The sequence below is a fragment of the Cheilinus undulatus genome, linkage group 24 (genome assembly GCF_018320785.1).
Source record: "Cheilinus undulatus linkage group 24, ASM1832078v1, whole genome shotgun sequence".
In the NCBI taxonomy this organism is placed as follows: domain Eukaryota; kingdom Metazoa; phylum Chordata; class Actinopteri; order Labriformes; family Labridae; genus Cheilinus; species Cheilinus undulatus.
In genome coordinates, this window is record NC_054888.1 from 9,134,533 (window position 1) to 9,160,032 (window position 25,500).

Here is a 25,500-nt window from a genome sequence, read left to right on the forward strand (position 1 = left end):
TCAGAGAGGCAGAGCCGTGCTGTATGCAGAGCAACAGGAGGAGGGAGAGCACAGGGGATAGATTCTGATTTTCTGAGCTCCAGCAAAAAGTGGATTTACTTGTTTGTGGCTGCACCAAATTATAAAAACACTTTTCTATTTCTATTCTTCCCATACCCTGAAACAAAGATGCTTTTTCAGAAGTGTCAGGCAGAGAAGGTCAGTGAATAGAGTTTCAGATGAAGAGGACTATCCTTGTGCCCAGTACAGAGGGTTCTCATTATTTTGGGGACGGCATTGGGATCTTAAAGAAACATCAGTGTACTTAGAATGAGATATAGGGTTTGGACATTATCTGTATAAAGATGTCATGATTTAGATGCCAGGTCTACTGCAAGCTACAAAGACTGATTACAGTGAGAACAAATAAGAAAATATGCTTGTTGACAACAAAACAAACTATTCCAACTGTTTACTCCTAATCTTATGAAGAAAGATTAGTGCCACTTTGTTTTAAAGTTCTGAATTTAATCCTAAAAATCAGAGATAAATCTCATAATCCTGGTTTCTGTCCAGAAATCAGAACTTAATCTCAAAATTCTGAGGTTAATGCCTCAGGTTAATGCCTAAATTCTGACTCAGAATTCTGAGATTTAAATCAAATCTGAATTTTTGGATTGCTTTGAATTCATAGATTAAAGTCAGAATTTTGGCATTAACCTCAGAATTTGCTCATAATCCTGGTTTTTGTCCAGAAATCATACCTTGATCTCAAAATTCTGAGGTTAATGCCAAAATTCTGACTTTATGAATTCAAAACAATCCAAAAATTCAGATTTGATTTAAATCTCAGAATTCTGACTTTAATCAGAGAATTCTGGCTTTAATCTCAGAATTCTGACTTTAATCTCAAAATTCTGACTTTAATCTCAGAATTCTGATTTTAATCTAGGAATTCTTACATTAATCTCAAAATTCTGAGGTTAATCTCAGAATTCTGACTTTAATCAAAAAATTCTGACTATAATCTCAGAAATCTGACTTTAATCTCAGAATTCTGACTTTAATCTAAGAATTCTGACTTAAATCTCAGAATTCTGACTAATCTCAGAATTCTGACTCTTATCTTAGAATTCTGACTTTAATCTTAAAATTCAGACTTCAATCTCAGAGTTCTGACTTTAATCTCAGAGTTCTGACTTTAATCTCAAAATTCTGACTTAAATCTTAAAATTCTGACTTAAATCTTAAAATTCAGACTTCAATCTCAGAGTTCTAACTTTAATCTCAGAATTCTGACTTTAATCTCAGAATTCTGACTTTAATTTCAGAATTCTGACTTAAATCTTAAAATTCAGACTTTAATCTCAGAATTCTGACTTTAATCTCAGAATTTTGACTTTAATCTTAGAATTCTGTCTTTAATCTCAGAATTCTGACTTTAATCGAAAAATTCTGACATAAATCTCAGAGTTCTGACTTTAATCTCAGAATTCTGACTTTAATCTCAGAATTTTGACTTTAATCCCAGAATTCTGACTTAAATCTTAAAATTCAGACTTCAATCTCAGAATTCTGACTTTAATCTCAGAATTTTGACTTTAATCTCAGAATTTTGACTTTAATCGAAAAATTCTGACATAAATCTCAGAGTTCTGACTTTAATCTCAGAATTTTGACTTTAATCTCAGAATTCTGACTTTAATCGAAAAATTCTGACATAAATCTCAGAGTTCTGACTTTAATCTCAGAATTCTGACTTTAATCTCAGAATTTTGACTTTAATCTCAGAATTCTGACTTTAATTTTTGAGTTTTATCAGAGAATTCTCCATGGAATGTCAGATTCTAGACTTTAATCTAAGAAGTTTGATATTTACCTCAGAATTTAGACTTTTTCTCAAAATTATGATGTTCTTCTCAGACATCAGATGTCCATAAAAAAAATCAGAATTTAATTAAAAAAAATAATCAATATTTAGTCTAAAACTTCTGACTTTAATCTCAGAATTTTCACCTTAATCTAAGGATTCAGACTTTAATCTAAAAATCCCGACTTTAATCTCAAATTTCTTACTTGGATCTTAGAATACTGACTATTACCCATATTTCCGACTTCAATCCCAGATTTCTGATATATTGTGGAATTCTGACTTTTCTTCCTACAATTCTGACTTTAATCTTAGAACTCAAACTTTAATCTCAGCATTTTTTTTTCTCATACATTGGAAAATAGGTGAGTCTCAAGAAAGAAAGAAAGAAAGAAAGTGTGTTGAAAATGTAATGCTCGCAGTAAATTAAATATTGTGAAACCCCCTATTCCATGAACAGCGAGAACGTCCTACTGCAACCTCTGGCTTGGCGTGAGATAAAAAGGTTTGCAGTGTGTAAAATGTTCTGTATAAAATGGTACTAAAGTCATAGATGACGTCCCATCCTAATATCAACTCCTCAGCCTTCACATGACAGGTCTTGCTCTACAGAGAGGACAGCAGCGTGTGTGAGAGGTCCTGCCTGGTACAAAGATATCTCTGTGAGTGTTTTCCTTGAGAGGCTTCAAGTCACTTGGGATGTAGCTGATTCAAATTGATTTCCAGATGATGATCTAAAAGCTTAATTTCATTTCATTCTTTTAATGCAGCTTGCTCTATGTCTTTGTTTCAGTGGAAAACATGAGCTTCAACACTGGGCATCTTTATTTCTAAGCCAAGGAAAAACAAGGAATCCAATGATGGACTAAACTAACACCCATGAAGATCTCTACGACGCTACGTCTCAATGAACCAAAGCAATATTTCAGGTCTGCAGTTCTTAGAAGGAGTAAGCTCTTCTTTCTTTAAACATGTCAGAGAAGTTAGCCTTTCTTTGCCTATTTAAACACATTTAATGAGAATGAAAATCCTACCTGTCCAACAGGAGCTGTGATGTCATGTCATGATCGAGGTATTTCTGGTATGAACAGTATGAATCAGAAGCAGGTTGCTGCTTGATAGCGTTCCCTCCAACTCTACCTTACCTTAATCTCCAGAATAAAACACAGTTTAACATGAGTATACAGTTCAGTCTGAATGTTTTCTATACATTTAATTCCCTGTGCAACTTATTTTTTGTTTTGTGGTTGTTTATGAAGTGACTGCAGGATTTGAAAGCACCAACATGTGAGAGAGCAGATGACATACTCTATACTAAGTGTGTGATCATCCCATGAGCTGTATCATCAACGCCTTAGGAAGTGTTTCCAGGCAGAAACTTATTATTTACTACACTACTGTAAGAAGATCTGATGCTTTCTATAAGGGACGGCCTCTGGGAACTAGGACAGCATCACAACATATTGGAAAAATATCGCACTGTTTCTGCACAGTTTGATTTCTGCTATTGAAAACATATGCAGGAAAAATGCAGACACCTTAACTTCTATAGGACCTGTTAGTGCTTGCTGGTCTGAGAGGGGAAGTCCTAGAGAGGCTCTAGTGCTTCATGTTGAGATCTCAGACAAGTAAGTACAGGTTGTGGTTGAGGAAGTGAGAAGCACTTCCTATCAGCGTTTCTGCTTCAGAGATCTCGGGTAATTCAAGTCTGGTTTTGGCTTTTGTGCGGTTCTGATTATGGCGTTGTGTATGCAAAAGCTCTTCCATTCATCTTAAGCTGTTTTTTCACTTAAGCAGTTTTCATCATTTCTGATGCACTTCATCAAACCATGAATGTCAGTTCCATTCACAAAAAACATTTATAGAATTAATTTTAATTTCAAATAAATATCAGCCCCAGAGCAAACCATTCATGCTTCTTACATTGCCACTATATTGCAAAAGTCAGCATGAGACTTTAGATGCAAAAGTCTCATGACAAAAATTTATTTATTTAGACTTTTAATCTGAGGTCTGATTCCTTTTTTCTGAGGCCTTATCATCTGAAGTCTGACACCCTTTTCTTGAGACCATAAATGTGAAGTCTCCTGAGATCTTTAAATCTGAATGTTGAAGCCTTACTTCCTGAGACCTTTCTTGAGATCTTTTAATATGAAATCTGAAACCTTATTTCCTTGAGATCTTTGAATCTTAAGTCTGAAGCCTTATTTCCTGAGACCTTTATTTCTGAAGTCTGACGCCTGTTTTCCTGAGATCTTTTAATCTGAAGTCTGATGCCTTTTTTTCCTGAGACCTTTTAATCTGAAGTCTGATGCCTTTTTTTCCTGAGACCTTTTAATCTGAAGTCTGATGCTTTTTTTTCCCTGACATCTTTTAATCTGAAGCCTGATGCCTTTTTTTCCTGAGACCTTTTAATCTGAAGTCTGATGCTTTTTTTTCCCTGACATCTTTTAATCTGAAGTCTGATGCCTTTTTTTCCTGAGACCTTTTAATCTGAAGTCTGATGCCTTTTTTTCCTGAGACCTTTTAATCTGAAGTCTGATGCCTTTTTTTCCTGAGACCTTTTAATATGAAGTCTGATGCTTTTTTCCTTGACACATTTTCATCTGAAGTCTGGCGCTTTTTTCCTGAGACTTTTTAATATGAAGTCTGACGCCTTTTTTTCCTTGACATCTTTTAATCTGAAGCCTGATGCCTTTTTTTCCTGAGACCTTTTAATCTGAAGTCTGATGCCTTTTTTTCCTGAGACCTTTTAATATGAAGTCTGATGCCTTTTTTCCTAAGATCTTTGAAACTGAACTCTGACGCTTTTTTTCCCCTGAGACATTTATTTCTGAAGTCTGACGCCTGTTTTCCTGAGACCTTTTAATATGAAGTCTGATGCCTATTTTTCCTGAGATCTTTTAATGGGATGTCTGATCTTATTTTTTCATCTTGAGGCCTTTAGTTATGAAGTCTGATGCCATTTTTTCCTGAGACATTTTAATATGAAGTCTGATGCCTTTTTGTCCTGAGACCTTTTAATATAAAATCTGATGCTTTTTTTCCTGAGATCTTTTAAACTGAAGTCTGACACCTTTTGCCCTGTGATCTTTTAATATGAATTCTGAAGCCTTACTTCCTGAGACCTTTATTTCTGAAGTCTGACACCTTTTTTCATAGATTTCTTAATCTAAAGTCTGATGCCTTTTTTTCCTGAGACCTTTTAGTTTGATCTCTGACGTTCTTTTTCCTTGGCCCCTTACATCTTCAATCTCACACCTGACAGAGGTTTTTCAGAGACCTGATGCTTTTTCATTTGAGACCTGACACCTGACTCTGAGGCCTCACGTTGTCCTTAAATAGACACTGCACTACACAGGTAGGATATCACATTTCATAAAACATATTTCCTCTGTCCTCTCTCCTCCACTTTCTATCCTCTTGTCTCTCCATGCATGTACAATGGAAGAGACGAAGATGCAAAGTAAAGACTCAAGTGAGAAATGCAACACACATTTTCTGTGTTGTTTTAACCATTCACTTATTAAGTGGTCTGATTTTAGATTTCTGTTGAATTGATGTGGAATGTGCCACTAGGAACAACCCTACTCTCAGGAGAAAATTGTAAAAGATCCACAGGAAAAAAGTTGAATCAATTAGCAAGAAAAATCTCAGAGCTTCTTAGTTTATTCAGATAAATTAACTGAGCTTTCCTTTAGTGTTTTAGTCCATTTGCAATCATTTTAGTCGTGCCTGTACTATAAAAGCATGACTGTGCAAATAAAGAATAAGTCACCATCTCATCCCGAGTAATAATTCTGCTTGGAGCTGCATCCCACTGTACTGCATTGTGATGAATTTCACGATTCACACGAGTGTTTGAAAATGTGTGGGAGCCGACAGCATCTCTCAGCAGCTTATTAGCACTGAGTGGGTTTGTGTGCGTGTTTGTACTTTATTAGTATTGATCTGTACACTGAAGAAGTAAACAGGCCTTCCAGAACATAATGGAGACCACAGACTGCTTCAAATCGAATTGAGTCTCACAAGATGATTTCAGTACCAAAATAAAAATTGTACGGTTAGAAAATTTTGAAGGTTTTGCAGGAAAAGAAAGCTAAGAGTCTTCTCCTTTGCTAAAAAGCTAAAGTGTAAAGCAGCACCATTAAAATCAGGAGGTAAGCGATATTCCATGTCCTTGTCACTTTCCTTTGTTGACACTGAAACCTTGGATCTCATCTTTCGCTGTGAATGGCAAACAGAGATGCAAGCTGATCAATAGCAGAGAGAGATAAAGTAGGGAGGATGACCTGGACTCACTGAAATGTCCAAAAGGAAGGATGCTCCATCTCAGAAGTGGAGAAATGAATCATAGCGGGAACAAAATTGAGAAAGAAAGAAGCTAGGGTGAATTAGATGGCTGCAAATCACCACCAGATCATCCATTACAGCTGCCTCTAAAGCCTGTGTGCAGGAGAAGATTACATTTCTACGCCACTGGCCGGCCCACAGATGAAACACTGCTGGAGAGGTTGATTAGCCACATCAGGGAGACGTGGCAAAGCAAGGCGTCCCAGACTGTTGTTGGACTGAGTCCCATCTGCCTCCTGCTAAGGCCGGATCGACTTGTTTTGATCCTATAAAGGGCCTTCAGTGCCTGTTGTTCTTTGTTTAATGCAGCAGCACACAAGGCCCGCTATCTCTGTTAGATATGGCGGGACTGCAGGAAGTTAAATAAAAATGTGGCTTGTTACAACAATGATGCAATTTTCACAGCACTCGCGAGACTGTAAAGCTGGGCTGCATTTTTGTAAGATGACCAATCAGGAGAAAGCCGCTTTGTTTGACAGTGTAAGCACAGCTGTTGGCTCACATCAGCAGCTGTAAATAGCAGAGGATAGCCGGAATTATGGCTGTAAAGATCACACGTCAAAAAGACTGAGAAAGGAGGCTTTATCCTGAAGATAGAGCCACATGTAGACCATGGGTGCATGTCAGGTCTCTTAAATGATGTTTCTGAGCTCTTAAACTGCTCAGAAGACAGAGGATCGAGGACAGATGAGTTAGGACGCACTAGAGCAAGTTCCCTGGAAATCTTGTTACTGAAGACACGCCCCTTTTATTGGATAGAACTCCTAACTGGATGCAGGGCTTATTAAAACTTAACCTGAAGCTCCAAAGTGTCCACTCAAGGACATCCTCAGGTCTCAGAGTCAGGCGTCAGATCTTAAAGGAAAAAGCATCAGGTTCCAGGAAAGCCACTGTGAGGTGGCAGTTATGAGGAGGAAGGTGCCAGACTTGTGGTGGAAAGAAAAAATGATGACATATATATGCAGAAGTGGTAAAAGTAGTCTGAGTAGTGCTTGAGTTGAAAAGTCATTATTCTCTCTTATATCTCTTTATTGAAGTTTCTCATCAAAAACTATATTTTCCTTTTTTATTCCTTTTTTGTTTCTTCCACTGGAGTTTAATGGAGTTTAAAGCTGATGTACTTTTAGTTAATGTTCCCTGTACAAGAACTGGTGTATGTTTTCCCAACAGTGGCATCATGAAATGACATTAACTCACAGAGCCTGTCAGACCTGATAGCAGTATTAATAAGCCAAAAGGTATTGATTTTTGAGTTTTTGAAAATACAGAACTGCATATGTAAATGCCCAAGTTTCAATCCCCATCCCTAGCCTATAGGGCCTTTTCAACTGATCTGATGCCTTTTTTCCTCAAGATATTTTCGTCTGAAGTCTGACAACTTTTTTCCTGAAGACTTGTCTTCTGATGTCTAACACCTTTTTCTTAGACCTTTTTGTTTGAAGACCAACACCTAGATCCTGACATCTGATGCTTTTTATCTTTAGATCTTACTGGCTCAAGTCTGACAACTTTTTTCCTGAAGACTTGTCTTCTAAAGTCTAAGGCCTTTTTTTCCACACACCGTTGCATCAAAAACCTGACGCCTTTTTTTCTTGTGATCTTTTCTTAATTCTGATTCTATTTATCCTAATACCTTTTTGTCTGAGGTCTGACACTTTCCCACTTGAGAACTGATGGCTTTTTTCTGAAAACCTGATGCTTTTTTATCTTGATATCTTTTCTTCTGAAGCCTAATGCCTTGTTTTTTTTAAGATATTTAAGTCTGAGGCCTTTTTTTCTCTAGATCCTTTAATCTTATGTCTTATTCTATTTTTCCTGAGAATTTTTTGTCAGAGGTCTAACCCCTTTTCCCTTAGAGCTGACTCCTTTTTCCTTTACATTTTTTTGTCTGAAATCTGATACCTTTTTTCCTGAGGCCTTTTTTCCAGAACCTGACATCTTTTTTTTTTAAGATCTTTTCTCCCTAAGTCTGATTGTTTTGTTCCAAGACGCTTTTTGTCTTAGCTCTGTCTCCTCTTTTTCTGAGACCATTTTTCCCGAGGTTTTACACCTTTTTTCCTGACACCTGATGCCTTTTTTCCTGAGACCCTTTAATCTGAAGTTTGACAACTTCTTCTTGACACTTTTTGTCTTGAGATCTTTTCATCTGAAGTCTTATGCCTCTTTTTCAAGGAACTTTTCATTTGAAGTCTGAGGCCTTTTTCCTGAGACCTCTTATATCTCTTAAAACATTTTTTCTCAGTCCCCACTTCTCTGCTTTGTTTTTTCTTGTCTCTCCATACGCCTTTGGTGGGAGGGGCTAAGATGTAAGGAAAAGTCTCTTCTCAGGTTTAAAAATTGTTTTCATTTCTCAACCTGGAAGACATTTAGCTATCTTTAATAAATCCTTGCAGCTTTAGAGTTCCCCTTAATAACTTGGCTGTTCATTGATGCTCTTATTTAAATTTGTGCAGTGCTGGATTTCAAAGATGTGAGTTGTAGAAAAGACGGATGGAAAGGTTTTTGCATACGACACCCTGAGGTGGAATTTTTCTTTCAGTTAGGGCACCTCCAAAATTATAGCCCTAGATAGAAAGAGGAGCATTCTTTCCATTGCTTGCCAGCAGAAAGTGTCCTGATAAAAACAGGTTCCAGTGTAGTGGCTCTTTACAGGCCTGTGTAATGTGTTCAAGTATTGAGAAAATGCAGCAGTTATATTACATTTTGTCTCTCCCATTTTGAGGAACAAGGTCGTTAAAACTCCTTCATTAGGGCATCTTTAATATCATTTTGTTGCAGCCTGTTCTTGCACCTGCATACTAGAAGTAAAAGGAAAGGGACACTTGAACTAAATTTAGATGGAAGCCTGTCCACCCCTTGTACTTCCAGCCTGACAGAAAGAAAAAGGCTAGGAATAAACTGTGAATACTCAAAGGATGCAGGTTTGGTCCCAAACATGCCCAAGTCCTTGACTGAGATAAAATGTACACAATTGAGGTGGAAACAGTTCAGTCCCAGGGCTGCTGCTTGGCTCCATCTTGATAGGAGCCTCACTGAAAGCCAGGCGTGTTCCCCTCACTGTCCAGATTCTTATCTCTGTAATTGCCTTCCAGTCAGGGAGGAGCACAAGTGGAGTTGGCAACAGCACTGCCTGCCACCCACTCAAAGACAGGAGACATGCTCCAATGGAGACTCTGGAGTGTTGGGCCCTTTAGTTCATTGCCAAGAGAGATGTGGTCGCCACTTTGTCGGCTTGACCTGCACTCGGGATCCAAATGTTGGATCTCAAGGGTACTGCTGGGAGTTTTAAGCCAGTGAGGACAACGCAGGTTTATTGGCATGTCACTGGGTCAGGTATTATCGTTTTAAAGCACAGGAGCAGAGGCCAGGAGTGCTTCAACAGTGGGATATCAGATTAGTGTCCACACAGGCTGGACTGAGACCAAATAGAGGACCAGGTCCGAGGTAAAAGCTTTCACAATTTTCAATACTTTTCTTCATTAAATTAAAAAAGAAAAAAAGAATGTGTTATAAAAAATATCAACAACTTTAAAGGAATTCCTAATGGTTTAACAATGTAAACAAGCACAACCTGAGAAATTCCTGGCATTTTGCTATTAAAATGGTTTCAAAGATTAGCGGATTATCAGAATTGTTGCCAATACACTTAAACCTAATCGACTTAGTGTCTGAGCACCATCAACAGTCACTGCTTGTTTCTGCAATAAGTGCTTAGGTTAGAAAGGAACTAATACAACTTCAATTTATCCAAAACATCAGAAACTGACTCAGCCAATCCACAACATTACCCATGTTGTCTTGAGACTATATCTAGGTAGCTTTCGCTGTGTGATTCCTACTTTTTTCCCACGTTCATTTTACCCTCTACCTTTACAAGCCTTTGAGGGCCGGCTGCTGAGAAGCATCCCAACAGCATGATGCTGCCACCACCGTGCTTCACAGTGGGGATGGTGTCCACCAAATATAGCATTGTCTGATGGCCAAAAAGCACCATTTTGGTCTCATCAGACTAAAGAACTTTCTCCCACTTGACCATGGAGTCTCCCAAATGTCTTTTGGCGAACTCTAGTCCAGATTAATGAGTTTTCCCATAAAGCTTTGGCAATTTTAAGATCTCTTCATAGGTGTTCAGTGGGATTTAGATCCGGACTCATTGCTGGCCACTTCAGAACTCTCCAGCGCTTTGTCTCCAACCATTTCTTGGTGCTTTTTGAGGTATGTTTGGGGTCATTGTCCTGCTGGAACACCCATGACCTCTGACACAGACCCAGCTTTCTGACACTAGGCCCTACATTGCGACCCAACATTTTTTGATAGTCTCAGATTTCATGATTCCTTGCACACAGTCAAGGCACCCAGTGCCAGAGGCAGCAAAACAACCCCAAAACATCTTTGAACCTCCACCAAACATGGTGGAGGTCTCATCTGTCCACAAAATGTTCTCCCAGAAGGATTGAGGCTTACTCAGGTGGTCTCCTGCCATAGCGCTTCATCTCATTCAGATGACCACAAATGGTCTGAGCTGACACTTTTGCTCCCTGAGTCTGCAGGACAGCCTGAACTTGTGTGGAAGTTGACTGAGGATGTTTATCCACCATTCCAACTATCCTGCGTTGCATTCTTTTGTCAGTTTTTCTCTTTCGTCCACGTCCAGGGAGATTAGCCACAGTTCTATGGGTTATAAACTTCTTGATTATATTACACACAGTGGACAAAGGAGTTTCAGGATCTCTGGAGATGGTCTTGTAACCTTGAGATTGTTCATATTTTTCCACAACTTTGCTTTCTAAGTCCTCAGACAATCCTGGGTTCTTCTTTCTCTTCTCCATGCTTGGTGTGACACACACAGGCACACAACACAAAGGCTGAGTCAACTTTAATACATTCTAACTGGCTTCAGGTGTGATTTCTAGATTGCCAGCACCTGTTACTGCCACAGGTGAGTTTAAATGAGCATCACATGCTTGAAATAGAGTGATTTACCCACAGTTATAAAAGGGTGCCAATAATTTTGTCCTGCACATTTTTTAAATTTTGTGTAAAACTATGTCAGTTTTGTCTTTTTTCTTCAGATTTTTGTGTTGTTCCAATGCACATAAAGGCAATAAACATGTGTATACCAAAAACATTTGTAATTGCAACAATTTCTGGGAGAAATGGTGTATTTTCTGGAAATATTCCAGGGGTGTCAATACTTTTGTCCATGACTGTAGGCGTCAGTTTGTGAGGATGGCCTTATCTAGGCCTTTAACTTGTCCAGACCTTCCATTTCTTCATGAGGGAATCAACTGAACTCTGGGGGATGTTCAGTGCCTTGGATTTTTTTTTATTCTCCATCTCCTGACTTATACTTTTCAATAACCTTTTCTCTGAGTTTCTTGGAGTGTTCTTTTGTCTTCATGGTGTAATGGTAGCGAGGAATACTGATCAACCAGTGGTTGGACCTTCCAGACACAGGTGTCTTTATACTACAATCACTTGAGGCACATTTGCAGTACTCAGGTGATCCTCATTTCACTGTGAGACTACTAGCACCAATTGGCTGGACCTCTGTTGAATTAGGTCAGTCACTTTAAAGAGGGTGATATTTATGCAGTCACTTAATTTACATTACATATTTTTAATTAATTTACATTGTAGACACTGAAGAGGTTTTCTGGGCGACAGAAAGCCTGCTAAAATGAGCTGACATGGCGCCAGTGGCTGCAGAATGAAGAAGAAAGTGACAGTACGTGTTTTAGATTTCTGTGAAAGGATGTGGCACTTGTGGTGTACTGTTCTCAGAAGAAGGCTTTAAACAGAAAAAGAGGAAGTCTGATGTTCATAATGTGTCATCTTGAAGGTAAAAGGGATACCTCTGACCTTTATTTTCTTGTTAATAAACAGCCACATTCACATGTTGCTTGTGTCAATCAATAACTTACTGCTAAGGTCGTACAAGAGGCCGTAAAAATGACACTGTAACAACTATTTTGAGGATTAGATTCATTCGAATGCAACTTTGCATAACTCAGTCTAATAATCCAATTCTGCTTCAGAACACCGGCTTCACATTCCTGCTGTTTAATGCTGCACAAAAACACTGAGAGCATGTCCCAGGATCCCAGAAAAACCAACAGCCCGCTCTCTCAACTGGCCTGAATTCATCATCTGAAAGCTGGCAGCAAAATCAATGAAAACTAATAAAAGGGTCATGCAGCGTGAACGAGGCCTTATTTGAATTATGTCCAAGGATGCGGTCTGGTACTATTAAAGTGCCTGGTGTGCACTGTACAGTACTGCCAGCATTTAGCTGCCTCTACACCTTGGGAATGTTTTTCACGATGGAAATTTCTGTTTAATAAAAGGTCACGTGGAAGCCACAATCAGTTCTTCCTCATTTCTATAATTCGTCTTTACTACTTCATGTTTACGGTGTGCTTTAATAATGTCATAAAAGTGCAGGAAGTCTGAGAACGAAAACTACAAAACTCTGCCCACAGATGGGTTCAAACTGCAAACAAACTCTCTAGACTATTGGAAAAGATAAAACACAACACATACCTGCCACGTTAACTTTTTCAGGGTTTGTGGCGCTAGGTGTGGCCGTGCTGGTGCCATTTGTCAGATTGCCCCCTGTGCCGTTGTAGATGTTTTCCACCTTGGACTCCAGCTTGCCCAGTCTCAGCATGATGTTATCCAGCAGCACTGCAAGAGTCTTCTTCAAGTCTGGAAGTCAGAAAAAAAAAACACATTTTGTAACATTTATGGAATATCTGACAGGAAAGGTAGAAGTATTTCTGCACTTCAGAGTCAAAGCCTGTCCACACTAAAATATTTCAAAATCTTTAAATGTCAAAAATGTGAAAGATCCAAAAACACGGCAACAAAAAATGGTGGTAATGATATGGCATTATCAGCAGGGCACACACTAACTGCAGGAGTCCTGACTTTTACAACTGCAAACCTCAAAAAAATCATGCTGGAGGGATTGGCTTTCAGAGTGCCAAACATGTCAGACAACAGAGAGGATGGATTTGCTATTACAGCTTTTGGACTACGACCGGAAGGCGAAATATTCCCTCCAGTCCAGCCAACTGGTGCTAGTAGCCTCACCATAAGTGAAATGAGGATCACCTGAGTGCTGTGAATGTGCCTCTAGTGACTGTAGTATAAAGACACCTTTGTCTGGAGGGTCTAGTCACTAGTTAATCAGTATTCCTGGCAACCATTACACCACGAAGACAAAAGAACACTCCAAGAAACTCAGAGTAAAGGTTATTGAAAAGTATAAGTTAGGAGGGATACAAAATAAAATCAAGAAAAGTCACAGTTGAAGAAAACTCATTAACCCTCAGGCATCACTAGGCACATTTTTGTCCATTTGGTCAAATTTTTCCTCTTTCTCTGCTTTCCATTTTAGCAGTTATTGCATATGGTCTAATTTTTTTCAACAAAGATTCTTTCAAGGCAAATTTTCAAATTCAAACATCAATTGCTCTAAAAGGTCAGAGGAACACTGTCAAACAAATTTACTACCCTTTAAAGCCATTAAGGACAAAAATGTCCACTTTCAAAAAACTGCTATAAAAACTTAATAGATTAATATTTTTTCTGCCTTTTTTTTCATAATTAAAACTACCAAGCATTCAATCATTTTGAGGATTTTAACCCTCTAAATGCCAGTTTTATTACTTAAAGTCAACGTTTTAATGAAAAAATGTGATTTCTTCCTTAAACCAAATGTTGGATGGCTGGGGCATTATTTCTAAATCCAGCATGTCAATAATTAGCCAAAATACTGACTTTAAAGCATTATCAGTTTTTGTGTAGCATCAGATTTAAAATTTACTACCCTTTTGAGTCATTAAGGACAAAAACTTCCACTTCCAAAAATTGCAATAAAAATAGTATACACCTTTTGTTTTTTTTTTTTGGCCGAATCTTTCGATAAACTTCAGTTCTGATCAAAACAACTGATTCGTGAATAATTTTCGGGATTTTAACCCTTTGAATGCCAGTTTGATTACAGGATGGTCATATTTTTTCTGAAAATAATACACAAAACAGTGATTATTTTCCAGATAACTAATGGTGGGGGGTGTTTTATTAAATCAGTCCTGGGTATGTCAAACATTAGCCAAAATATTGACTTTGATGCATTATTAGTTTTTGTGTAGTATCCAATTTAAAATTTACTACCCTTTCAAGTCCCTTGTGGACAAAAACCTCCCATTGACTCCCATTCAAACCACACTTTTTGATCTTTAAGTAATCAAACTTGAATTTAAAGGGTTAAAATCCTCAAAATGATTGAATGTTTGGTAGTTTTGAGCACAGCTGAAGTTGTTGAAGAGATTTATGCAAAAAAAAGCAGAAAAAATATCAATCTGTTTAGTTTTTATAGCAGTTTTTTTGGAAGTGGACATTTTTGTCCTTAATGGCTTTAAAGGGTAGTAAATTAAAGTGATGCCTGAGGGTTAAATCTTCACTTTGAAGCATGGTGGTGGCAGCATCATGCTGTGGGGATGCTTCTTGGTACCCAGCCCTGGAAGGCTTGTAAAGGTAGAGGGTAAAATGAATGTGGAAAAATATAAGAGGACAATCTTATTCAGTCTGATGTTCAGATGTTTTACCGTGAAAGCTACACAGAAACGGTTGAAAGACAACAAGGTGAATGTTCTGGAGTGGCTGAGTCAAAGCTCAGACCTCAACACTGACTTAGCACTGTAGCCAATATGAATATGTTATAAGCACGGAGTATTTTACTGACTTATTTAGCACCACCAAAACAGGGGCTTTGCTTAGGAATGCTGGGAAGGGAGGGTAAGACCTAAAATGAACTCAATTATCTTGTTGCTGTAAGGATGGTACATTAATGTTAAAGGATAGGGAGGTAAAAATAAATCATAGTTTACAGTAGTTAAGCCAGGGTTCAGGGAATTGGCTGCATCAAACGAGGACAACACATTTGACCTAAATTCTACATGAAAAATCAGAGAAATGAAAATCGATAATGCTGTCAAAAACACATGAAACATTGATTCCTGGACTGTAGCCTCCATAAGAGAGTTTGATACTGAATGTAAAACCATAAAACATATTTTATAAACATATTTTGGAGCTTACACTCTATCTGTAACTGATTAACAGAGCAACAATATTCCACGTGGCTAATAAAAAGCTTCCAATGCTTTCAATTATCACCCTGCCTATCATTACCATCAACACATGCAGGTAATTTACACCGCCGCCTGCAGTCAGTGGAGGCGTGTTTACAAATGTACGACCAGAGGCTGTTCATCTCCCGTTACAGCGAGCTGTAGATATCAGGCAAGCAGCTTGAGGCTCATTTCAACGCTGAAAAGAAGTAGCTGAGTCTTCACAAGTGACCCTCCTGTTTAATTTAGGTCTCTGCATTTCTGCAGGCGTCTTATTTATCAGCTAACAGTTGAAAAGGCCATTGATGAGAGCATGAGGCCTACATTTCAAATGCTAAGGCATGGCATTTTTGGTATTCCTGATGCTGTGACCTGCAGCTACAGCCATGACATATACAGAGAGGATACTTTCAAAAGAGACACAGCCGTCAAAGGCATTTACAGCATGGCGCTCGTATTTTTTTATCAATGGGTTATGTGTGTATAGAGGCGATCCAAAGTGCATCATGCCCGCTTTCCTCGGGTGATGATAATTGCAGCTTGTCTATCACACACAGGCGCCACATTTCCCTAACTGTAATGCATTTGACACGCCAGTTTTTATCACGTCAGAAACACTGGCGAGGGCACAACAAGGTCTGGCAGAGAGCGCCGGGCCTGATTCGTGTGAAGGCGAGCGCCAGAGCGTTTGTCTGATTTGGATGAGCTGCGCTGTGAGGAGCAGATACCAGACCAGCTTTGGAGTGATAGCGTTACAGAGGCTGAGCATAACTTGATAACCTGCCCCTGACCGCTGACTTAAGGCTTCACAACTCAGACAGTGATCTGGTTCGCCCAAACATCGCCCCAAACCTAAACTGGAGCACAGTGACTGTAGAAACAGCCGTATTTGCTCTGTCCATGCTAGTTCTCTGGGTTCACTATATTCTATAGTCACAGTGCAGCAGCCTGGTATAGTCAGGGAGACATGCCCGGACAAGTTTGATCCACTTAGTGAAATGACTACTGTTTCTGAGAAACTGCTGTTGTGTGCATCTGTAAACCATGACTGTTGATGATTCATGGTTGTTAATGTCTTTCTATTGTACATAATAGATTTTCTACTCTTACTGAGCTAACTGCTAACAAGCTAACTATCAAAGCTTCTTTAAGAAGGTTTCTGCATTTATGGGACAGTTAATGTACCTTTTAGTCTTTATTTCTGTTAAGACTATGTGCACCAAAATCACAAGGAATGCCAATAACACATTTAATAAGCTTAAGAAACAGCGTTATAAACAGCAGAGGATAAGGGCCACTGGAAAAAAATCAAGATCTGACTTTTGTTTTTGTAAAATTCTGAGATTTATGTCAGAAATCTTACTTGAAAGTCTCAGAATTGTGACTTTATTAAAAAAGTTTAGATTCTGATATTAAAGCTAGACTTTGTTCACTAAATTATGACTTTTAAAAATAATTTTAAAAAGGTTAGTCTCAGGCTGTGTCTCAAAAAATAATTCAAGTCAGGAGTCTGACGTTTTTCCACTGAGTTCTGAATTAACTCTAAGAATAAAGTCAGTTTTCTGACTTCGATCTCAGAATTTCAACCTTAATTCCAAACTTTAATCAAAAAATTGTGTCTTTAATCCCAGAACTCAGATTTTAATCTTAGATTCTGACCTTGATCTCAGAATTCCAACTTTAATCTCAGAATTCTGATTTTAATCTCAGAATTTTGACTTACATCTTAGGATTCCTGACTTTAATCTTGGGATTCAGACTTTAACCCTTTACCTGCTGAGCCGGCGCTGTGTTTTATATGTCCGAAGAATTATTACCGTAACTCTGTCAAAGTTTGTCCGATCAGAAAAATTCCAATGGCGTTGAAAAGCTGAGAATTGTGGGCATGTGCACATATATGTTCATTATGGTACTTGAAACCATATGACGTTGGCATTCATAGCAAAACACCATAACAAAACACCAGAAGTATCAAGAGACCGCTACACAGATTCTTAACACTGTAACTCCTCGATAGTTTGCTCAATCTAAAAAATTCCAACGCTGACAGAGAGCTGAGAATCTGTGCTTTCCAGCAATATATGATGTAGTGTATATATATTACGGTAATGTCGAACAGCACTGCTAAAACAGCAGCTTTGGCAGAAGACAAGTGAGAAAGGAGAGTGAAGGAAGAGAGTAAAAGGAGGGCGAGCGAGAGTGGTGTTTTGTTTTCTAAAATAGCGTTAGATAGTGGCATCTGTGCGTGTCGGTCATGTGCAATAACAATATGTTACTTGAGAATGTTGAGAATGCATTTTTCCACCTTTATTTGCACAAACTGTCGCCTATGTATATAGTTATCTTTTGCACTGTGTTTTGCACACCCAGAGTCCTAGACTCATAAAATGACTGGTGATTGTTCTAAACATGTATAGGTTCACATTTCAAATGTCAAATCAAAACTTCATGAGCAATAACAAAATTTCTTCCCACAAACGCCATGAAAAACAAATCCATTTCTGTGTTTTTCTTCTTTTAAACTGCTGACAATTCAATATAATGTGCAATAATCATTAACCAGAAAGGGACCAAAGCTCTCAGACTTAGGGCATTTCCTGACTATTTTACAGCCAGAATAACAAAATATGTCCAAATCGCCATTTTTAGACTCAGTAGGTAAAGGGCTAATCATGAAAATCAGACTTTATTTGAAGAAATCTGACTTTAATCCCATATTTCTGACAATAATTTTGAATATCCTTCAAAAATCTCTAAAACTAAAAACAGTCATATCCTTTAGAGATTTTCAGAGTATCATGAAGAATGCAGTAAAGGAGGAATGTCACTAATTTTCTTGAGGGTCCACTTTCTCAGAATAGCTGTAACTCTGTTTTATTGTTTTAATGTTTTTACTGTTTTATTGATCATTTATGTATCATGTATCTGTATCTGTTTTATATCACTTTTGTATGGCTGCTACCTTGGCCAGGTCTCTCTTGTAAAAGAGATTTTTAATCCCAATGGGACTTCCTGGTTAAATAAGGGTTAAACAATAAATTTAAAACCTTAATCTCAGAATTTTGACGCTAATCACAGAATTGAGTCTTATCTTAGAAATCTGACTTTATTTTCAAAATCCTGATATCAATCCAAGAATTCTGACTTTAATTTGTCATATTTGACTTTAATCCCAGAATTCTGACATTTGTTTACAGAACTCTGAATTCAATCTGACTTAAATCTCAAAAATTAGGTTTTAATATTATAGAAATCTGAATTTTATCTCATAATTCTGAATTTTATTCCTCTAAATTCTAACTTTGATTTCAGAATTTGGCTTTTCTTTGTCTGTATTAAAAAAAAATGATGGTTATATATTTTTTTCAGTTTCAATAACCCTCTTGTGTAGTTTTATGCCTTTAATATTTAGTAATTAATGACAGAGGATGATGAAAATAATTAATCAAAAAAAGGAAAACTGATCTTAAAAAATATTTTCAATGAAAGATTTTTTAAATAGTGGACATTTATGTCCTGAAATGGCTTATTAGGGGGCAAAACTCTAAATGATACAGGAGGGTTGAAAAAAAACTTCATTTACCAATTTTGGGTTTCCAAAAGAACTTTTTTTTGTCGCTCTGGTATCCAAACAGGTATCAGTGCAGTCTGATTTTATCTGTTATCATATTGAAACTCTAAATTATAGCATCATGACAACCCTAGTAAGGAGGTTTTGGTTAGCTAGAAACAAATGCTGTATCATCCAGCAGTGAAGAGAGTAAACACCACACTGGAGACAAAAGGAGTCTCCACACATACAAACAACTCTGATGAGCAGATATGAGAACACAGAATTTAATATCTAGGATAATTCAGCACAAGGAAGTAGGTAGGGGTGATGATATTTCCATCAAACATGCTGGTTTTAGCTTTCAAGTTCCTTCTTCTACACTGGTTTTCTGAGACTTTTAATACAAAACTATGACTGATTTCAAGGGCATAGTCATTTAGCATTTTCCTGTGTAAGTGGAAATATATCTTAAAACATAGAATGTATAAATTCAGTTGATTTTTTCTTAATTTTTGAGACAAAGTAAGAGAAAAGTGACCCAATCTGACATTGAAACCAAAGGGGAAAAAATCTACAGCATTACAAAAGCTAAAGAGAGGCTGTGAGTCAGAGACCTTCATTAGACAATGAATTATAAAAGCATCCATGGCCCTGTGAATAATGCTTCCACTTGTCCCTCTGTACTCTTTCAGTGCTGCCAGGTAACTGGATGAGTAATAGCACCCCTAGGGACACATATCTGCCTGTCTCCATAACTCTCTGCAAGGTGATGCAACTGCTTAACAAATCCTGGAGCGGTAAAAGCGCTAAACTTAACTTTGCTGTTAATAATAGTGTCACAGAAGATAATAATCTTAACGCACAACGGCCTGGGATTTTTATTTCGCTCATGATTAAAGAGATGTGATTAAACGGGAACATAAGCCCGAGGCATTCATCAGTGATCCTGATTGTTTACCGTCACCAGCAAGGCAAGCTTCAGCCCAGCCTTTCAGTCCAGTGATATGAAGTTAGGACGATATGAGGGAAGCAGAAGACGCATCCAATGACCTTCAACCCAAGAAAGGACAGATAGGATTAGCAAGGCTATATGAGATTACACCACACCCACAGCAGATGTATTCCCCTGATTTCTGATACTGGTCCCACAGCTGACGCAGAGAGAACAAGTGTAATATGTGTCTGCCGCCGCGCCACAAAAGAAATCCACAATAGCTGCTGGACTGTGAGACGAGGCACGGTGTCAGGTGGCCGGCTGCAGCGCTCCGTTTCAGGAAGGGTGGGGTGGGAAAGATCACATCCTCGTCTGACTTTACGGGACAACAAAGATGGTGACGGGGGGGGGGGTTTGTGCGATTGTATAAAACATGGATCAACTCAACGTATAGAAGGAGGAGCAAAACTGGAACAAAAACAATGAGTTAAAGCTTTGAACTAACTCAATTCCAAAAAAGTTGGGACGCTATGTAAAATGTAAATAAAAACACTGCAATCATTTAAATGTATATCAAATGTTGAAACAGACATTTTAACATTTCATGAAAAATATTAACTCATCTTGAAGTAAATGATACATTTAAAGGCTCAAAATCAGAGATAAAAATTCAAACTAATCAGCTCAAAAGGTCAAAACATGGCAATTAAAGTCAAATAATGTTTTTAAAAGGCAAATATATGAGAAAGTCGAAATCATGATTTTTAATGGTCAAAACATGGATAAAAAATTTAAATCATGAGTTTTAAAGGTCAAAATATTACTTAAGAGTTTAAAACTGGGGATACAAAAGGTCAAAATATGAGATAAAAGTCAAAGTAAGGAGCTGAAAAGGTCAAAACGTGAGAAAAAATTTAAAATCGAGGGTTTAGGAAGTCAAAATATTACTTAAGAATGTAAAATTGAGGATGCAGAGGTAAAAAATATGATCAAAAGTCAGAATGGTGAATTGAAAAGGTCAAAATATAAATTGAAAAGTCCAAACCATAACTTTGTGTCATAACTGTGAGATGCAAAATTAAGAATATGAAATTTAAACAGACATTTATTTTCCAGTTCTCCAGACTTTTTATCCAATTTTTTAAACTTTTTATGTATTCCCATTTTTGTGACTTTACAAAGAAATTTTAAATCATCAGAGTTGAGTTTACCTTTTTGAACTGGAGGAAATCTGCAGACGTCATACCCGTGGGCGTTATAATAAAAACATGATGTGATCTGGTGGGCTGGGTGTAACTGTACGACGAGCTGGATTTGGCCCCCAGGCCTTGAGTTTGACACCCGTGCTTTACAGCCTTATGACGCCCTGTCCCTACTTTTTTGAGATGTGTTGCTGCCATCAAATTCAAAATGAGCTAATATTTTTCATGAAATGGTAAATTTGTCTTAGTTCCAACGTCTGATATGTTATATAATATTAGCAAATCACTGCATTCTGTTTTACATCTTGCCCAGCGCTCCAACTTTTTTGAAATTGGGGTTGTAACTAGTTTATGTTTAATAAGACTGCATGATTTGCAGAGTCAGTCACAGTTTGGATCTGGATTTAGAAATACTGTTTAATTATAGAAGACTTTAACAAACAGAATAAACAGTTGTGTTTTTTATTATGAGCACCAATAATACGGCACTGATCCAACCCTGCTGCATACGGCCTCTCAGGGAGCATAATATTCAATTCGAGCATATTAAGATTTTATGGGTCATTTATGGGGAGCAGAGGAGGAAACCCTTTCCCCCTAAACTCATTACAGATCATATCAGGGCAAATCATCGCTCAAGTGAGTGAACACAGGAAGCTAAAAGTATCCTGCTGTCTCCCGATCTAATCAAGGACATGAAATGGAGTTTGATGTGATACTAGACAGAGGTCAGGGGACCGAGCTGCAGCTCTGACAGCAGCTTGAAAATCAATCCATCACATAAGGGAACAGAAGTAAGTGGACAGGCCACTGCTCCCTGGAAACTCAGGATCATGTACTGCTGGTCTTGGATCACTAACCATCGATAATGACGATTAATTAAATGAAAAGTGGACTTGTTCCAAAACTGATACTAACGTCAGAGTGGGTACTGGTACTGATTCTGAAAGAGTATCGGCCTCTAAAACTGTCAAATACGAGTCAGCCAGTTAATGCACCAATCTGGCATCAAAACAGCTATCAGGTGATTTGATTTCTTTTTTGCGTTGTTTAATGTTTGATATAGAGAGAAAAATGTTCATAATCAGCAAATTTACAGAAGAGGATGAGGGTCAGTAGAAAGATCCTTCTATCAAACCTAGCTTTTCTTCCAATTCTGACAAATGCCAGTATTCTGAGGTTAAATTTACAGTTGTGAAATTTAAGTCACAAATCTAAGATTGAAGTCACACTTTTGAGGGAAACAATGAGTTTGACTTCAACCTGTGGATTCTGGGAGGAAAGTCAAAATGCTGAGATTACAGCCAGACTTTAAACTAGAAATGTCAGAGTTCTTAGATTGAAATCAGAACTAAGATTGGAGTCAAAATTTGAGATTTAAGTCAGAATTTCTTCAAGAAGAATTCAGGATCTTGAGATTCAAGACCAAAGAATGAAGTTAATGTCTAAATTATGTGTGTGTGTGTGGGGGGTGGGGGGGGGGGGTGGGGGGGGTGTTGAGAATGATTTTTTTAAATCTAAAAAAAGTCCAAATTCTCAGATTTAAGTCCAAATTCTGAGATTAATCTTTGAAATTCTGAGTTTAAAATCAGAATTTTGAGTTTAAACTCAGAAGATTAAGATTATGGTTCAAATTCTGGGGTTAAATGCCAGAATTTAAACAGACAAGGCAGAATTCTGAAATTAAAGGCAGAATTCTGAGATCAAAGTCAAAATCCTGAGATTAAACTCAGGATTCTGAGATAAAAGTAAGACTATAGAAGTAAAAGTTCTAAAGTCAGAATCAAGACTTTAATCTAGAAAAGTCAGAATTCTGAAATTTAATTCAGAAATTGGTCTTAAATCTAAAAAATCAGAATTCTGACATTACAGTCAGGATTTGGACTATTATCTAGAAAAGTCTAAAGTCTGAGGTTAAAGTCACAATTCAGACTTTAATCTAGAAAGACAAAAGTCTGAGATTAATGTCAGTATCTGGACTTTTGAGTAGGAAAATTCAGAATTCTGAATTTGCTGTCAGAATCAAGACTTTAATCTAGAAAATTCAAAAGTTTGAGATAAACGTTGGAATGTGGACTTAAATCAGGAAAAATAAAAATTTTGAGATTAAAGTCAGACTTTGGACTTAATCTAGAAAAGTAAAACTTCTGATATCAAAACTCAGACTTTAATCTTGAAAGACAAAAGTCTAAGATCATTGTCTGAATTTGGACTTTAATGCCAGATTTTGGACTTTAATCTTTAAAAGACAAAAGTCTGAGATCAATATCATAATATGGACCTCAATTAATGAAAAGTCAGAAGTCTGAGACTGAAGTCAGTATTCTCGCTTCAATTGTAGGATTTGACTAAATTCCTTGAGTTGAAAGTCAGATCTAAAAAATATACATTTTTTATCAGTGATCCTTATCCCCTCCAAAAATTGTCTAAAAATCTGTCTCTTTTATCACCAAACTGTGTATAGCTGAATCATAAAGGTATTTTAACAACCACTCAAGTTTTTATGTTCTGTCAGTTTAATGTTGCTCATGTGCACAATGTTTGAAAAGGCTGGCAAAGCAATATCTTTTATCTTTTATCAGTTTAAAGTGTGAAATAAAAAATAAAGGAACTATGTCAGAAAGAGTTCTCTTCAGTTACTGGAACAATAATCATAATAATGAAGTGTGTGCAGTTTAAAATCTGTGATTTAAAGTGATTTTTCTAGGTAACGCCCTCTCTCAGTGACTGACAGAAACAATAAAAGAAGTTTGCAGAAGAACCAGATTACACAACTTGTCTATTCATGAAGTTCTATAAACAGACTTGATTAGTGGGTTGCATCCGTTGTTCTACTTCATGTCATTTTGCATATCCAGTCTCTTTATGAAACCTTTTAAAATGGAAGCTTATTATCTCAGGCTCATGCTTTCACTAAAGAAAATGAGTCTGCACTTGTTCCCTCTGCTTATTTCTTTAATTCTCTGGGAGGTTTAAGCTCCAGGAGCTTTACTATATCCTGTTGTTTCTCTGGGTATTAGAGAACAATCAATTCCAATCTCAGGTTTCTAATGAAGCCGCCTATCGAGCCATACAGGTCTATTAATGGCATGAATAACTTATCGATGGGGTCTTCTGGACATTTGCTATTACTGTATTATGCTCTTATGCTGCTGTTTTAGGGTCTATCTTCAAAGACAGGTTTCTCTGTTTTATAAATCCTGCTTCTCGTCATTTTAAAGTTGTTGTTTACTCACCGTACGCTGTCATAGTACCGACATAGGGCCCGTCCATAACGCTCTGGTTCTCCTCAGCTAGAGCCTTGATGTAGCGCTTGCTAAGGTCCAGGATCTGCTGCCTCAGCACGGCGCTGTTTTCATGGCTGGCCCGCTGCTGGATGGTGAAATGCAGCAGCATCATGCCCCAGATGAACCCGAAGCTGACCAGGAAGAAGCCCAGCTTCTGGGATGACAGCTTCCACAGAAATGGTGTAGCCATCCTGACTTTAGAGGAAGTCGTAGAGATGCTGTGACTCCGGTTTGACCGAGGGGAGGGCGAAAGGAGGATCAGGAGGGAAGGAGGGGCATGGCTGGTTCAGGCGGTGGAGCTGTGGTAGTGTTTGAGGGTGCTTTGCTTCACCAGCGTAGTTTCTTTCTCTGACCCATCTTCATCGCTCAGTAACATCTCAGAGGAGTCGCTCAAATCTGCTGCATCCTGGCAGAGAAAAGGACACACAGTTGGTTAGCTTTACTTAAACGCCCAACAAGACAACAAAGGTGGAAAGCGTGACTTTATGACACTCCAGCAGGTAGTCTGCCTTCATCTGAATAAAGTTTACAGTATGAAGAACTTGAGGCATTACACCAGTGGGTTTCAGACTTTTTTCACCAAAGGCACACCTAAGGTTAAGCCAGAATCTCAAGGCACACCATATTAAATCGCTACAAAATAAACTTTTCAAATGATGTTACAGTCAAGGTGGCCTATAAAGGGAGATAAAGGGGAGAGCTTCGTGGGGTCCAGCCAACTGGGGGATCATGGAGATGGCAAAAGTGGGCAAAAGGTGGCAAAACTGAATTAAAAGGGATGAGAAAACATGGCAAATTGGGCAAAAAGTGGCAAAACAAAGTCAGAAATGGGTGGAAATTGGCAAAAACTTGTTGAAATGGTCAAAATAGTGGGAAAAATGGGTTTTAAGTGGCCTAAAAGAAGGGTTAAAGGTTGTAAAAATGTGCTAAAAATGGGTTTAAAGTGATGAAAAAAAGGGCAAAATTGGACAAAAAAGCAGTCAAATAATGGCAAAAGCGGGCAAAAATTGGTCAAAAGGTGCCATAAATGGGTTGAAGTGTACAGAAAGGTGGCAAAATACATCCCAAGTGGCAGAAAAGTGGCAACACAGGGGTAAAGTTACTAAAAGGAGGTAAAAAGATGTTAAAAGTGATGGGGAAAAAATGGCAAAAAATGGCCAAACAATAGTAAAATTGGGCGAA

General features: G+C 37.8%; 1 protein-coding gene across 3 annotated transcripts in view; it reads right to left on the reverse strand.

Annotated features, from left to right (window-relative positions):
* The window catches only part of mgat5 (alpha-1,6-mannosylglycoprotein 6-beta-N-acetylglucosaminyltransferase), a 149,987-nt gene that overhangs the window by 101,439 nt on the left and 23,048 nt on the right, over positions 1–25,500 (reverse strand). For all 3 annotated transcript variants that reach the window (XM_041782096.1, XM_041782097.1, XM_041782098.1), the window contains 2 exons: positions 24,268–24,724; positions 12,746–12,910 (listed from right to left, as the gene is read on the reverse strand). In XM_041782096.1, the coding sequence (XP_041638030.1) occupies positions 12,746–12,910; positions 24,268–24,508 (406 nt within the window). In that variant the 5' untranslated portion in view covers positions 24,509–24,724. The remainder of the gene's footprint in view (positions 1–12,745; positions 12,911–24,267; positions 24,725–25,500) is intronic.